Source organism: Mobula hypostoma, chromosome 24 (genome assembly GCF_963921235.1).
Source record: "Mobula hypostoma chromosome 24, sMobHyp1.1, whole genome shotgun sequence".
Classification (NCBI taxonomy): Eukaryota; Metazoa; Chordata; class Chondrichthyes; order Myliobatiformes; family Myliobatidae; genus Mobula; species Mobula hypostoma.
The window spans coordinates 27,815,201-27,831,506 of record NC_086120.1 but is presented as its reverse complement, the minus strand read 5'-3'; the positions used below and the strand labels follow the sequence as shown (position 1 = coordinate 27,831,506).

Sequence of the window (16,306 nt, the reverse complement as noted above, 5' to 3'; positions counted from 1 at the left end):
TCACCCTCACTGTCCAGAGCGATTCTGTGCTCACCCTCATTTTAGAGAATAATTCTGAGCTCACAATCACTGCTACCTCCCTCCACTCTCAGGCCCCACCACCGTCAAGCCTAGTTCTGTTTCTATTGCATCACAGTTCTACATTAGCAGGAAAGCAATGCTCTGGTCAAAGTCTCACTCCCAACCCCGTTCCCCTGGAACATGAACTTGTTGTCCATTGCAACTTACCGCTGACCACCTGCCCGAACAGCTCTTCCGGAGTCTCTCCGAAGAAAGGGACACAACCAACCAAGAATTCATACAGAATGATCCCCATGGCCCACCAGTCTACAGGTTTGCCATATCCTTGCCGGAGAATTACTTCAGGGGCAATGTATTCAGGGGTGCCGTAAACCTGTCAGAAACAGAACATCTCATTTCCAAATTGGCCATACAGCATCCAACTCCCCCCAAGCAAATAATGACTCAGATCACTGAACCAGCATGGCACACTTTGACCACATCAACGCCTGAAACTCCACTGCAAGATCCCCTCTGTCTCCATCAACACACCAACCCAGTTCTTCGTCCACTATGGCACTATGCTGGGAAAGCTGAACACTCTTAATGACATAACGCACGGGTCATCAGCAGCTCCAATTTAATTCTGGTTGAAGGAAAATCACAACAGCACTTAGGCTGGATTCAGGTGGTTAGGTTGTACACACACGACCAGGTCATTACACTCTATAACCACAAGTTCCTTACATACACAAACCACATTGTTTTCTACCTTTGCAAACAAATGTGGGAGCATTCTTCTCATGTCTATGTTGTCATGATTAGTTCAGTCTATTGAAAGGCCTCCTTATCAGTTCAACCTCCCTTACCCTGCACTTGTCTTTCTTCCATGAATTGGAGAACCTGCACCTACTGCAAGGACAATATTCAGCGATTCATCTTTGAATCCGACTGAATACGCCACAGTTGTCACTGACTTCATCAAAAGCCATGTGCCTTTGAGAACATACCGGACATACCAAAAGCAAAAGCCGTGGATGAGCCAGGATATTCATAGTCTGCTGAGGGCTAGAACTGTGGCATTCAAGATCAGTGATCCAGAACTATACAAGGAGTCTAGGTATGATCTACGGAAGGCTATTTTAAGAATGAAGAAAACAATTCCTATTGAAGTTAGAGATGGAATGGGATGCACGTCAGCTCTGGCAGGGTTTGCAGGCCCTTACTTTCTACAAACCAAAACCTAACATCATAAATAGCTGTGATGTTACACTCCCAGATGAGTGCAATGCCTTTTATGCATGCTTTGAAAGGGAAAATAAAACTACACCTTTACAAATACCTGCAGCATCTGGTGACTCTGTGATCTATGTCCCGGAGGGCGATGTCAGAGTATCTTTCAAGAGGGTGAAGTCTCACAAGGCGTCAGTCCCTGAAGGTGTACCTGGTCTGTCTGTCTGTCTAGGTACCATATCTGATACGGACTTTGGTGACCATGGTTTTCCATAGAGATCTATCCTTCGTTTTTTGGATGACTTCCATTTCCTCAATGTGTAGCCACCTGGCTATGCTTTTGATGTACATAAGCCGAGGTCTTCCTCTAGGTTTGCTCCCCTCAATCTTTCCAGAGAGTGTGAGTTTTTCTAGTTCATCTTTCCGCATGATGTGTCCTATAGGAATCTGACCTGAAGCTGAATCTGAATCTGAATGTGTACCTGGTAGGGCACTGAAAACTTGTGCCAACCAACTGGTGGGAGTATTCAAAGATATCATCAGTTTCTCACTGCTGATGTCAGTGTTTCCCACCCGACTTCAAAAAGGCGACAATCATACCAGTGCCCAAGAAGGGCAGGGTGAGCTGCCTCAGTGACTCTAGCCCAGTTGCACTCATATCTACTATGATGAAGTGCTTTGAGAAGTTGGTTATGGCCAGAATCAATTCCTGCCTAAGCAAGGACCTGGACCCACTGCAGCTTACCTATCACCACAGTAGGTCAACAACAGATGCAATCTCACTGGCTCTTAACTTGGCCTTGGATCATCTGGACAACAGTAATACTTAGGTCAGACTGTTGTTATCGATCAGCATACAACAATCATACCCTCAATTCGAATCAATAAGTTCTAAAAGCTGGGCCTTTATACTTCCTTCTGGAATTGGATCCTTGACTTCCTCACTGGGAGACCATAATCTGTGAGGATTGGAAATAATATCTTCTCGTTGTTGACAATCAACATTGGCATATCTCAAGGATACATGCTTACCCTACTGTTCTATTCTCCTACACCCACGACTATGTGGTTAGGCACAGCCCAAATGCCACCAATGAATAATTACGTACTACAGTGTACTGCTGATGCAAAACAACAAATTTCATGACGTATGCCGTGATATTAAACCTGATTCTGATTGGCTTAACTTACTGTTGCTCAATATTGTTGGACTCTACCGTACATCTACATCAGGAATAGACTCACCATTTCAGTACCTACAAATACATCTCTTGCTGTAATCAACTCTGATCTTATTCCTAACACACATCAAGTATCTTTTGAGCTACACTTATGGATAACAGGAATGAGGTCCCATTGCTGGACTTTGTACTTGCACACTTTACACATATTCCATGTATAGTGAAGACCTGTCTCAACTCTTCACTGGCACGTCAGCTGTTCCATAATTATATACGTGGTTGATTTCAATCCATTTTGGGTCAGAGGGCATGAAGGGCAGTGTTGTTATCATTTTGACAGGGTGTTAAAATGTTGGAGGAGTTCAGCACGTCAGGCAGCATCTATGGAGAGGAATAAAGAACCGATGTTTCGGGTCAAAAACCCTTTATGAGGACTCATCTGGATTCAATTTCAATCAAGATTCAATATGACACCATTGAACAATCAACTCTGCCATTTTCATCGCTGTAATGGCTGTAGCGGTGTCTCAGGTGATATGCAGGTAAACTGTCTACAGTGACTTGACTGCTTCCAAATCTTTCTCAACTCATGGCCAAAGCACAAAACATCTGGAAATGGCTTTCCCATTGGCAATGTCAGTGCAGCTCATCTAAAATCCACTTTTTGAGACTCCTTGAAAGAATTACACAATAACTCCATTTCAGACAGCCCTGATCTGTAGATGATTCAGATCCAAGGTAGGTCTTCACTTGCAATTCTTAGGTCAGATTGTTGTTTATCGATCAGCGTACAACAATCATACCCTCAATTTGAATCAAAAAGCTCTAAATACTGCTGTTCTGAGCTTTGTCTTGAACATATTCAGTGTCTGCTTTCACTCCCTTTGACTGGAGAGTTCCAAAGACTTATGACCCTCAGCAAAAAAACACCATCTCATCTCTGTCTCAAATGAGTGATCAATTATTTTTGAACAGAAATACTCCTGTTCTAAGTTCTTCCACAAGAGAAAATGTCTTTCACACATCTACCCAGTCAAGACCCCTCAGGATCTTACATATTTCAATGGAGGCACAGGAGACTGCATTGCTGGAATTTGGAGCAACAAACAATGTGCTGGAGGAACTCAAAAGATCCAGCATTATCAGTGGGAGGAAAGGAGTTGTCTACGTTTCAGGTTGAAACCCTAGATGAGTCCTGAAGCAGGCTTTCAACCCAAAACATTGACAATTCCAAGTGCTGCCCGATCCACTGAGTTTCTCCAGCAGATTGACAGTTAAATATTTCAGTCATTGCCCCTCATTCTTCTAACTCCACCAGTACAATTATAGTTTGCCCAGTCTTGCCTCATATGAACTTACTCTGCAATTACATCCTCTCTTAAATACAAAGTTTGTAAGATGACTAATTCTGTATGTAGTATGTCAGATACAGCTCATTAATGTACAAGGCTCCAAACTGATGGCATTAACATCAATTTATCTAACTTTCAGTAATCATTCCCCTATGTCCCTGCCCTTTTTCCCTGATCTCTGTCTCCCTAGCTCTTTCCTCTTTCCTACCCTCTTCATCTGCCCTTCACCCACACATTCTTCCCATTGGTTCCTCTCCTCCATCTCCTTACCTTTTCTCCATGATCCACGGTCCTCTCCTATCAGATTCCATCTTCTTTAGTCCTTTGTCAATTTCACTTATCCCCGCCCAACTCCTTACATCATTCCCACTCTCCTTCCTCCCTCACCTGGATCCACCTATCTCCTGCTGGCTCTTGTTCCACCCCTTTCCTCCATCTTTTTATATTGGCTATCTTCTCCCTTTCTTTCCTGTCCTTTGAAGGGCCTTGATCCAAAACGTTGACTGCCCATTTCCCTTCCATAGATGCTGCCTGACCTGCTGAGTTCCTCCAGATCCTTTCTGTGCTGCAGAATTATAACCACTTTACTTTTTCTTCAATGCTCCTAGCAATGAAAAAAGTTCTGTTAGTTTCCTAATTATTGCCGTATTTGCATTTTAGCCTCTCGTGAATCAGATACAGGGATACCAGATCACTCTGCAGCTCAGAACTCTGCAGTCTGTCACTATTTAGATAATATGCTCCTCTTTCAGATTTTCTGTAAAACTAACAGATTTATATTTCCCACATTTGGCTCTGTTTGTCAGATCTCTTCAAAGATTTCAAAGAACATTTATTATCAAAGTATGTTTGCAGTATACAACCGAGATTTATCTTCCCTACCGCCAGCCACGAAACAAAGAAAACCATGGAACATGTTCAATGAAAAACATCAAAACCCACCTACATGCAAAAAAAAAATCGCTCAAACGTCAACAGAAAAGTGAGCAACAAATACAGAACATAAAACACCAAAATCGAAAGAGTCTCTATTCAATTCTGCTCAGATTCTTATCTGTAGGACACTCCAAACAAAATCACCAAAATAGCAACAAAAAAAAGGAGTGACCAGAAACCAGAAACACATCATAATGTGAATGACAGAGTCCAATCCACAAACTCACTCCTCAATTTTTCTCTATCTCTGTTGTCTCCATATACCCTCTTCACAGCTTACAATCCAACAAGTGACCATATTTTCGGTCCCTTCACTCAAGTCATTTGTAGAAACTGTAAGACATTGAGAGTCCAGGACTGATCCATTTTACATCAGATGATTCAGGTGGTAATCTAGACAGAGTGTCACCAATTACATTTTGCTTTGACAAACAATATCCAAGCAGAAAATTATTCTGTGATAACAAACTGCCCCACCTGTACATCCCTTGGAGCTCCTATTGTTGAACTTTTGTCCTCATGATTGTTAATAACAGTTTATGATCAGCAATAGACCAAAGAATCCTACCAGCAGCAACTGAATACCAAAAAGAACTGCTTGTACTTCTTACCCAATGCAAGTGCTATTAAGCTTGCCTTTGTCAGGAATATGTGAAGGAATTGCTTTAGACAGTTCCTGTTCAGCATGCACTACGTGCCTGGTAATGGTGTCCACATCCAGGCTATGCCATTGCACTCTAGCTTTAAGGTTTTGAATGTATCGCAGCGAACTCATGGAAATCTGCTACCAGTGAGACTGTGCATTTTGAGCATGAAGAAGAATATTACTGGCTTTGAAAAGCATCTCTAGCTTCTCTTTTTGTTTTAAATTCTGTTGATGAGGTTCTAAGTGCAGCTGCTGCCACCTGCACTTCTCTCTCCATTGAGCTAGTCTGATGGCACCTGCACAGAGGCTCTCAGTGAGCCTGTACCAACACTTCCCTGTTCAGGTTGTTCAATGTCTTTTCAGCTGCACTTGCCTCACAACTGCAGACACTTCCCAGAGTTTCACAACTATTGCAACGTTGTGAGGATGTGTTAAGAGTTGCAACAACAAATATTTTCCTGTCAGGGTAATTCACTTAGAAACTGAAACCACCTTCAGTGCTGGATGTGGCTTATCCTGGTTTGGGTCTCTTTCTATGCTGGGAGAGCTGGTACGATTTAAATGCATTATGTCCACAAAATCAAGAGTTTGCAAGTATGGTCATGGAGTTTAGGCCACAAGAACCTAAGACCCATAAGATAAAGGAGCAGAATTAGGCCATTTGACCCATTCCATCGTGGCTGATTTATTATCCCTCTCAACCCTATTCTGCCTTCTCCCTGTAACCATCAACGTCCTTACTAAACAAGAATGTCAACCTCTGCTTTAAATATACCCAAGGACTTGGCCTGCACAGCCATCCGTGGCAATGAATTTCACATATTCACCATCCTCTTATTAACTAAATTCCTCCTTATCTCTGTTCTAAAGGGACATCCTTCCACTCTGAGTCTATGCACTCTGGTTCTAGACTGTCCCACTACAGGAAACATCCTCTCCATGTATCTGGACTAATAACAAGGTCCACCAACACATGGTACTGAGGCTGCATATACAAAGGGTGTTTAAATATTATACACAGATACACACCACACTCTAACCTCATTTCCCTCCCCCGCACTGTACCTGTTTATCGATGAACTCCCGGGTATCTTTCTCAAAGTGATCCTCGTAGAGGTTGGTGGTCAGGTTCATAAGTCCAATCCGCGAGAGGCCAAAGTCAGTCAGCTTGATGTGACCCATCGCAGTGATCAGCAGGCTGGAATCACATAAACAAAGTGACCACTGACCAATGGTCAGCACAGAGGGACAATCTGAGCAGAGACACAACTGGACCAATGAAGTGGTAACGTCAGCAACGTTGAGTGGGGAGCTATCGTTTGACCAACAGTCAGTGCAGAGGGACAACCTCAGTGCAAAGTTTTAAGTTTTATTTTTATATATTTAGAGATAAGTATGGTAACAGGCCCTCCCGGACCAACCAGCCTGCCCTGTCCGTTTTACCCATGTGATTAACCTATTAACTCATAGATCTTTGGACTGTGGGAGGAAACTGGAACACTCGGAGGAAATCCACACGATCATGGGGAGAATGTATAAACTCGTTACAGGTAATGGTGGAATTGAACCCTGGTCACTGGTGCTTTAATAGCATTATGCTAACCACTATGCTACTGTGCTACTCGTAAATATAAGCCCAACACTGATACCTGGTGCCCCCACTAGTCACAGGCCTCCAGTGCAAAGAAAACCTCCTATTAACACCCTCTGCTTCCTAGCACAATGCCAATTACTTATCCTCTTAGCTAGCTCACAGACTATTAGTTGACTCAGAGTCAGTGCAAAGTCATGCCTTGAGAAACGGTCAGCGCAGAGCAACACTTGGCCAAAGGACAGCATGGTGTGACAACGTAAACGCTGATCAGCACAGAAGGACGCTCTGAGTAACTGTCATGACAGAGTGACCACTTGCCCAACGGCCAGGAGTGGCAGCTCAGAGAATGGTCAGCGCAGACTGGTGACGGTCAGCAGTCAGGATGGTAATGCTTCCACAAGCATCCAGTCCCTCCACCATCGACGAACAGTTGCAGCAGTGTGTACTGTAGACAACAGATGCACTGCAACAACACACCAAAGTTCTTAAGGCAGCACCTTCCAGACCCACGACCACTACCATCCTGAAAGTTGAGAACAGCAGATACCTGGGAACACCCCCACTTGGAAATCCCTCTCCAAGTCACTCACCATCCTGACTTGGAAACATATCGCTGTTCCTTCATTGTCGCTGGGTCAAAATCATGAAATTCCCTCCCTAACAGCACTGTGGGTTTACCTACACCTCAGGGACTGCAGCGGTTCAAGAAGGCAGCTCATCACCACCTTCTCAGGGGCAACTAGGGATGGGCAATAAATGCTGGCTTAGCTGGCAATGCCCACATCCCGTAAAAAAAAAAGTCTGAGTGGAATGTTGAATTAATAATCAAAATCTATCAATCCTAGGTTTAAAATTAACGAATGATCAACCATTAAGCTAGCTTCTCTCCGAAGGACCTGGCACTTCAGATAGTGGATTGTAATTTTTACTCTCAGCAATCACACAGACTATCTAGACAACTTCAATCAAATTGCCACAAGACTCCACTACCCTAAAATGTGTTGCCAGAACTGCTCACAGTATTGTCTGCAAACACGAAGAAATCTGCAGATGCTGGAAATTCAAGCAACACACATCAAAGTTGCTGGTGAATGCAGCAGGCCAGGCAGCATCTTCGTCAGGGCTAGCTGAAGGAAGAGTTAGTAAGAGATTTAAAAGTGGGAGGGGGAGGGGGAGATCCAAAATGATAGGAGAAGACAGGAGGGGGAGGGATGGAGCCAAGAACTGGACAGGTGATTGGCAAAAGGGATATGAGAGGATCATGGGACAGGAGGCCCAGGGAGAAGGAAAAGGGGGAGGGGAATCCAGAGGGTGGGCAAGGGGTATAGTCAGAGGGACAGAAGGAGAAAAAGGAGAGAGAGAGAGAAAGAATGTGTGTATATAAATAACGGATGGGGTATGAGGGGGAGGTGGGGCATTAGCGGAAGTTAGAGAAGTAAATGTTCAAGCCATCAGGTTGGAGGCTACCCAGACGGAATATAAGGTGTTGTTCTTCCAACCTGAGTGTGGCTTCATCTTTACAGTAGAGGAGGCCGTGGATAGGCATTATCAGAATGGGAATGGGATGTGGAATTAAAATGTGTGGCCACTGGGAAATCCTGCTTTAGCAGGCCTGGCAGCGTCTACGGAAGAGAATAATCAGTCAATGTTTCTGGCTGAGATCCTTCTTTAGGACGGAGAAGGAAGGGGGAAGATACCAGAATAAAAAGGCTGGAGGAGGGAAGAAGGCTAGCTGGAAAGTGATAGGTGAAGCCAGGCAGATGGGAAAGGTCAAGGACTGGAGAAGAAGGAATCCAATAGGAGAGGAGAGTGGACCATAGGAAAAAGGGAAGGAGGGAACCCAGGGGAAGTAAGAGGCAGCTGAGAAGAGGTAAAAGGTCAGAGAAGGAAATAGAGCGGGGGGGGGGAATGACACAGAATTTTGTTTATTGGAAGGAGAAATTGATATTCATGCCATCAGGTTGGAGGGTAACCAGATGGAATACAAGGTGTTTCTCCACCATCCTGAGGGTGGCCTCATCTTGTACTCAGTAAGTTTAAAGGGAGCGTGGGAACTGGGGCTCCAGTGACTTGAAAGGGAGCACAGGAGAAGGAATGATAAAGGGAAAGAATGAAATATAGGAGGAGAGAGAGATAGATGGAAGGAGAATGAAAGGAGAATGAGACAATAGAGGAATGGGGGAGAAAAAAGAAAAAGGAGCACAAAGTTAAAATAGAGTACAGAAAAGTTTGAGAAAGTTAGATAGAGAAATAGACAAGACATTTCTTTCCCGATTTGAAGAAGATCAGGTGCTCTCACATGTTGTTGCTTACTTGTCTGGTTTGAGGTCCCGATGAACAATGCCATAGTTATGGAGATATTCCAAGGCCAGAACTGTTTCTGCAAAGTACATTCTGCTCATGTCAACTGGCAGGGGACCAATATTCTTCAGGAGATTTGCACAGTCTCCACCTAAACACATGAAGCACAGAAAGTCACACCAAGTGCTGGAGCCTTCTTTAGCTGAATCACACTCACTCAGATATCACACTCTATTAGCTTCTGCTATATCCCATTCCACAGACTTCTGCTACACCCACTACCCAGATTAGCACTACCGAACTCTCAGGTCCCCTGCAGCACTCTCTTTCCTGGGCATCAGTTAATCCCCACCCTCACTCGCTGGACCCCAGCTACAACCCACAACCTTTCTTTTCTTTTTAAATCTTTTTATTAATTTTCAAGATTATAAAGACAGTAACAAAGTTAATACAAAGAGATTGGAATAGTCTTAATAAGCATATACAAAAAGGATTTTAAGTAACATAGGTATAATAGACTTCCAAACTCATAATGAGATTAGTCATAAAGAATAAAAGAAATAAAAAGAAAAAAATATATATAAACAAAGAAAAACCCCCAAAAGAAAAAGAAAAAAAATCCAAAAAGAAACAGAACAAAACAGGGCTAGACCAATATCTTGAATCAGACACGTTCAGTAATGTTGTCAACTCCGCTCCTCTATTCATATAATTTATGTTAATAAAAAAAAGATTCGAAAAGGTCAAATTACATCATACGAAAATGTTGCATTAAAGGATTCCAAGTTTCTTCAAATTTAACCGAAGGATCAAAAATATCACTTCTAATTTTTTCCAAATTTAAACTTAATATAGTTTGAGAAAACCACTTAAATGTAGTAGGAGGATTGAACAACCCACAACCTATGCCCTCCTACATGTCACTAGATTGCACATGTGGGCTCTTGGATTAAACACACACACACACACACACACACAGCTTCATCAAACTGTGATCTCTAGATCCCAATGTACTAATGTTCTGGAAAGAGTCTCACAAACTTCGTCATACTTTCAATGCAGTCCTTGGAAATGAAAGTCCTGGGGTCAAAGACCAGGTGACTGAGAACCTCCAGTACAGTGCAGACACTGAGATCCTGCAGTCGTGACCCCAGTGACCCAGAACCTGAAGTCCCAGGTCCCAATTATTAAGGGCTCTGAGTTACAGATCCCAGGCTGCAGAGTTGCGAGCTCCAATGACACTGGTATTCTGTATCCAAGGCCTGGGATTTTGGCCACAGATGCAATGTTGGAAAATTAAGCAGTCAGAGGACCAAACCTCAGCCACATACTCCGCCTGACAATCCTGAACAGTAAGAGGTCTGTGCCCATGACCCTGAGGCTCACCTTCCACATACTCCATCACCATGCACAGATGGCGCCTGGTCTCGAAGGAACAATACATGCTGACAACGAATGGGTTCTCAGCGAATGTTAGGATGTCTCGCTCAACGAAGACTTGCTGGATTTGGTTCCTCAGGATCAAGTTGTGCTTATTTACCTTCTTCATGGCAAATCGTTGTCTTGTTTCTATATGTCGGACCAGATAGACAGCCCTGGGGGAGAAAACACCCAGTCACAAACACATTCGCTGCGACCTGATGTTGTCAAAGGGAAAGGGGCAAAATGGTTGTGTATCTGACCTACCCATATGCTCCATTACTGATCAGCTTAATCGTCTCAAAGTCACTCTCGGTAGGTATTCTGCGCAGTGGAATTGATCCAGCTCGTTGCTGAGAAAACAACACTTTGTGAATTAAAAACAAAATCACTCTTCCACTTCAACAATTCAGTAATTCATTGGAAATTGTAAGCATAAGAAACAAAATGCGACCGATTGAGCCTTCAACATTGTGTAGCCTTTCCCAAAACTACTGCCACTTGCGCTGTGCCCATTGCCTTGAACTTCTGTGCCTTGCACTCTGCTTTCTGCCATGTACCTCCAAATGCACTAAAGCTAAAGACTTGCCAACAGTGAAACAAGTGGAAAGGCCAGCCCCCATTCTGCACACAGCAAGCTCCACAAACCGATGGTTATAATGGTCACAAGGTCTAAGTATGTCTGTATTGGAAATGCACCAGGATGCTGCCTGGATTAGAGAGCATGTCTTATGAGGATACATTGAGCAAGCTAGGGCCCTTCTCTTTGAAGCAAAGGACGATGAGAGGAAATTTGATAGAACTATACAAAATGAGTCAATAATTCAGGAATAGCTTCTTTCCCTCTGCCATCAGCTTTCTGAATGGACATTGAACCCATGAACATTATCTCACTACTTCTTTTTCCTACTGTAATATATATATATATATTCTTACCGTAATTTACATTTTATTATGTATTGCAATATACTGCTGCCACTTGACAACAAATTTCATGGCATACACAGTAATAATAAATCTGATTCTGATTTCTGGTAAGAGGAATAGATAGAGTGGATAGACAAAAGACTTTTTCCTTGGGAAGAAATGGCTAATATTGGGGGCATAATTTTAAGGTGATTGGTGAAAAGTATAGGGAAGCAAGTTCTTTACACAGTGAGTGGTGAGCGCATGAAACACCTTGCCAGGGATGATGGTAGAGGTAGATACATTAGGGGCATTTAAAAAACTCATAGCTAGTTACATGGATATCAGAAAAATGGAGGGCTATGTAGGAAGGAAGGATTAGGTTGGTCTTAAGAGTAGGTTAAAAGGTCAGCACAACGTTGTGGGCCAAAGGGCCTGAACTTTTCTGTAGTGTTCTATAACAATCATTGGCAGGTGGCTCTTCTTGCAGTGCAGCATCACATTTATACTGTCCATCTAGTAATGCAGCTCTTCTTCAGTACTCCCCCTCTGATAACGCAGTAGTCCTTCAGCACTGTTTTGCAAATAATGAGATATTCCCTTAGCCCTACTCCTCTAGAGTTGCCAGAACACTGATGGTTTCTGAAATTACCTGGCGTCACAGTGGCAAAACCAGACTTTCCTGTGCCACTTTAGCACCAGTTTCCTTGCAAGAAATAAGCTCCAGCTCATTTGATCTGAACAGAAATAATTCTGCAATACTCACATCCTGAGACTCATCTGTATTTGGGAAGATTGTGGTAGCACTGTCCAGCTGAACCATTTCTGGGTAAAAGAAAAAACAATTTCAGAAACAGGATTAAACTCAGCACACATCATGCTCACAAAGTCCACAGAGTCGTGTATGATTGAATATGGTCCGGGAAACACAAGACCTCATGGTGTTAGTAGAGAGAGATTATTAGTAATAAGCATCTGAAACATAACCTAAATTTTTACCATGGAGTGGATCCTTTGTCAATCCCAGCTGACTAATGATATATCGAGGGATATCAGTCTTTATCCCTTGTCCAATTTTTGCATGACCCTCAGCTGCTTCCAGTAAATGGTAGAATTCCTCAGGGTCAAATTCCTGTCACCAAATCAGATGATATTTGTTAGATAGCAACCAGACAAAGCTGTTCAGACAGGCTGAGGACAACTAACAATATAATTGTCTTTTCAGGATAACAGTCCTTAATCTGTCTGGTTTATACATGACTCCAGATCTAGCAACAAGGCTGAACCTTTACTACCTCCTCAGTTCAGAGATAATGAGGGATATATAGCAATGCCAACATGAACAATGATCTAGATATCCAAGAAATGTATTTACAAAGAAACTCACCTTAACAGTGCAATATCCCTGTGTTGAAGGATAAAGGTCACTCCCTCCATAAGTGACTACACATTGTTTATTCAAGGAGAATGTCACTCAATGTAATTTGTTCAGATGCTCTCTCTTTTACTAACAGTTCAAAGTTAGTGATTTATTCAGTGTGTCAGTCCCTGCGTGACCATGCCGAGACACTGTTTACTTAGAGTGTGGGTCATTCATTCTAGCTGAAGGTTAGGCACAGATCACTCGCTATATAACTTCTTGAAGTCCCTACGTATTCAAAGTGATGATTGCTCTCTGTGTCGCTTTGTAGCTGCTATTTATTCAGGGTAACCTCACCCATGCTGCAACTGTACAGATCCTGCTTATTAAGGGTGAGGTGTTGTACATTCGAAGAACAAATGCAAGAGGAAAGCATATACAGTAAATGGTTGGACCTTTAGGTACACCAAGGTACAGAGGGATCTCAGAATAAGAGTCCATAGCTGACTAAAAATGGCACCACAAGCAGGCTGATAAAGAATGCATAAGGCATACTTGCCTTCAGTCAAAGTGCTGAATAAAAAAGCCAGGAAGTCACGTTGCAGCTGCATAACATGTTAGGCTGCATCTTGACACTGTGTAGTTCTGGTCACTGCATTACAGGAAGAATGTTGGGGCTTTGAAGAGGATGCAGAAGAGGTACACCAAGATATTCTCTAAATTAGCAGAGTAGTAGCTATAAGGAGAGGCTGGATAAACTTGGCTTGTTTTCTCTAGAGTGTCACAAACTGAGTGGTCACCTGATAGAATATATAAAATCATCTGTGGTTTAGGCAAGGTCGGACATTCAGGGACATTTTCCTGGGGTGGCAATGTCAAATACCAGAAGGCTTGGTTTTAAGGTGGGAGGGAGGAAGTTTAAAGGAGATTTACAAAGCAAGTTTTATTTTTTTACACAGAGAACGGGAGGTTCATGGACTTGCTGCCGGGGTAGGGCTGGAAGCAGACACAATAGAGGGATAATAGATGTCTAAAGGGATAGAGACCATCTGCAGGCAGATGGGATTAGTTCCATTTGGCAACATGGCTGGCACAGAATCACGGCTGAATGACCTGTTCCTGTACTATTTTGTGTTCATGGTCGGTGTAACGGTATAGAGTTGCAGTTTATTCAAGGCGAGGGTCAACCATGGTGTAACTATGTTACAGGGACTATTCATTCAGGGTGAGGGTCACTGACTGTGTAATTATACAAAACACTTAATTGGGTGAGGGTGACTCACAGTGCAACTGTATAATGTTACCATTCATTTAGGGTGAGGTTTACAACCTGTGCGATTACACAGAGACACAGTTAGTTCAGAATGAGGACCCTTCACAGGGTAACTCGACATAATCACTGTTTCTTTCAGTGGTGGTGTGGGATGGGCGCTATCTATAATACTGTGTAAAAGTCTTCAGCACATATATTTAGTTAGGGTGCCTAAGACTTTTGCACAGTACCGTAGTAATTTTATGTATGCATTGTCTTCAGCTGTCCATTGATTTTGATGTTGACTGAGGCCTGGGCAAGGTTGTATGGAAGACCGGCAGTTGCCCATGCTGCAAGTCTCCCCTCTCCACGCCACCGATGTTGTCCGAGGGAAGGGCACTAGGACCAATACAGCTTGGCACCGGTGTGATCGCAGAGCAATGTGTGGTTAAGTGCCTTGCTCAAGGACACAACACGCTGCCTCAGATGAGGCTCAAACTAGCGACCTTCAGATCACTAGACCGACGCCTTAACCACTTGGCCACGCGCCACACTGCTGCTAAAAAAACATGACATGTACCTGATTCTGATATGGGTCTCTACTCCAGACAGAGAGTAGGAAGGGGGCAGGGAGAGGGGAACCATGGTTGGGAAAGGGGGAAGGGAGAGGGAGAGAGAAGGGAGCAGGAGCACCACAGAGACATTCTGTAATGATCAACAGACCAATTGTTTGGAATCAAATGACCTTGCCTGGTGTCTCAGAGCTGAGTGTGTCTGCACCTGTGCCTGGCACTCCTTCTCTGCCACCTGTCTGCCACCCCTCCCGTGGTGTTCCACTCCTGCAATTCCCAACATCCTTTGTTCCTGCCGGATTTACAAATCTGCTCTCTGCTCCATATTGGGGAGGGAGGGAACGTCGATTCAGACCATGAGAGGCCTGCGTCGGGCATTTTTCATGCCTTACAAGGCGCAGCTGTAAGTCTGTGTGGGGCGTCACTGCTCTGTGCGAGTGTGTGTGTGTCCATATTGACAAATACAGTACTGTGATAAAGTCTTAAACACCCCAGCTATACCTAAGACTTGTGCTCAGTACTGTACTGTAAATTCCAGGGGGTTTCTCTTTCTGCCTTAATGCAATTTCTGAAGGACTGGCAAGTAAGACCCTGAGATACTCACCAAACACTCGAGCAGGCGAGCCGGTCGAGCAATGATCATCAGCAGTTTCTTCACCAGTTGAGTAATGAACATCACCTCCTCACTGTCCGAGCGGTCAAAGGCCTGGAGAGAGAAGCAGAGCACAGCAATGGGGAACTGGGATACAATGGAAGGGGGTAACCATACAAGAAGGAAGAGGAAGTAGAGTGAGCAGAAAGGGAGGAATGCAGTCCAATCCTCCCTCCGACTCAGTTCCTGCTTGACAAGTTGTTGTTTGGGAAGGCTCCACACAGACCTCTCGCTCTGGAGGTGATCAGAGTTCGGGCTGCAGACTGTCATCCCAGCAGAGTTCAAAAGATGATAAATGCAAGCTGTGAGTGGCAGTGGATCCCTGGTTGCAGGATGTGAGGATCCACAGTCAAAGTGTGTACAATAATTATCATTAGGTCAGAGTTAGAGATGTTTACTGGTTAACTACATTCTCAAAAAGCAGCCACACCTGCATGAGGCAAGATTTGGACAATATTCAGGCATGAGAAGCAGCAAGTAACATCTATGCCACAGGAATGCCAGGCAATGGCCATCTTCGTCAACAGAGTCTAACTCCCTTCCCTTGACACTGAGTCCCTAACACGAACATCCAGGAAGTCATCACTGAACAGTCAGCCAAACCACACAAATACTATGGCTACAGGACAGAGGCTGAATGTACTGTGGTGAGTGACTCACCTCATAATATGACAAAATTTTTCCAGCATTACGGTGTGGGTTGTTGGTGGGGAAAGGGGGGAGTCCCAGACAGTGTGCGGGGGGTGGGGGGTGGAAGTGTGGTGATCTAGACCTAGGGTTCAGGAGTTAGTGCTATATGAGTTTGTGGATGTGTTTGCGATAGATTACAACACAGGGTCAAGGTTATATCTGGTCGTCTCATTATGAGAAGGACGTGGAAGCTTTAGAGAAGATGGAGAGGA

General features: G+C 43.8%; 1 protein-coding gene across 2 annotated transcripts in view; it reads right to left on the bottom strand.

The window, feature by feature from the left end:
- LOC134337444 (microtubule-associated serine/threonine-protein kinase 3-like) overlaps positions 1 to 16,306 on the bottom strand; it is a 98,342-nt gene that overhangs the window by 33,841 nt on the left and 48,195 nt on the right. For both annotated transcript variants that reach the window (XM_063032451.1, XM_063032450.1), the window contains 8 exons: positions 15,357 to 15,458; positions 12,568 to 12,700; positions 12,335 to 12,393; positions 10,930 to 11,015; positions 10,630 to 10,838; positions 9,256 to 9,394; positions 6,414 to 6,546; positions 229 to 394 (listed from right to left, as the gene is read on the bottom strand). In XM_063032451.1, coding sequence (XP_062888521.1) covers positions 229 to 394; positions 6,414 to 6,546; positions 9,256 to 9,394; positions 10,630 to 10,838; positions 10,930 to 11,015; positions 12,335 to 12,393; positions 12,568 to 12,700; positions 15,357 to 15,458 — 1,027 coding nt within the window. The remainder of the gene's footprint in view (positions 1 to 228; positions 395 to 6,413; positions 6,547 to 9,255; positions 9,395 to 10,629; positions 10,839 to 10,929; positions 11,016 to 12,334; positions 12,394 to 12,567; positions 12,701 to 15,356; positions 15,459 to 16,306) is intronic.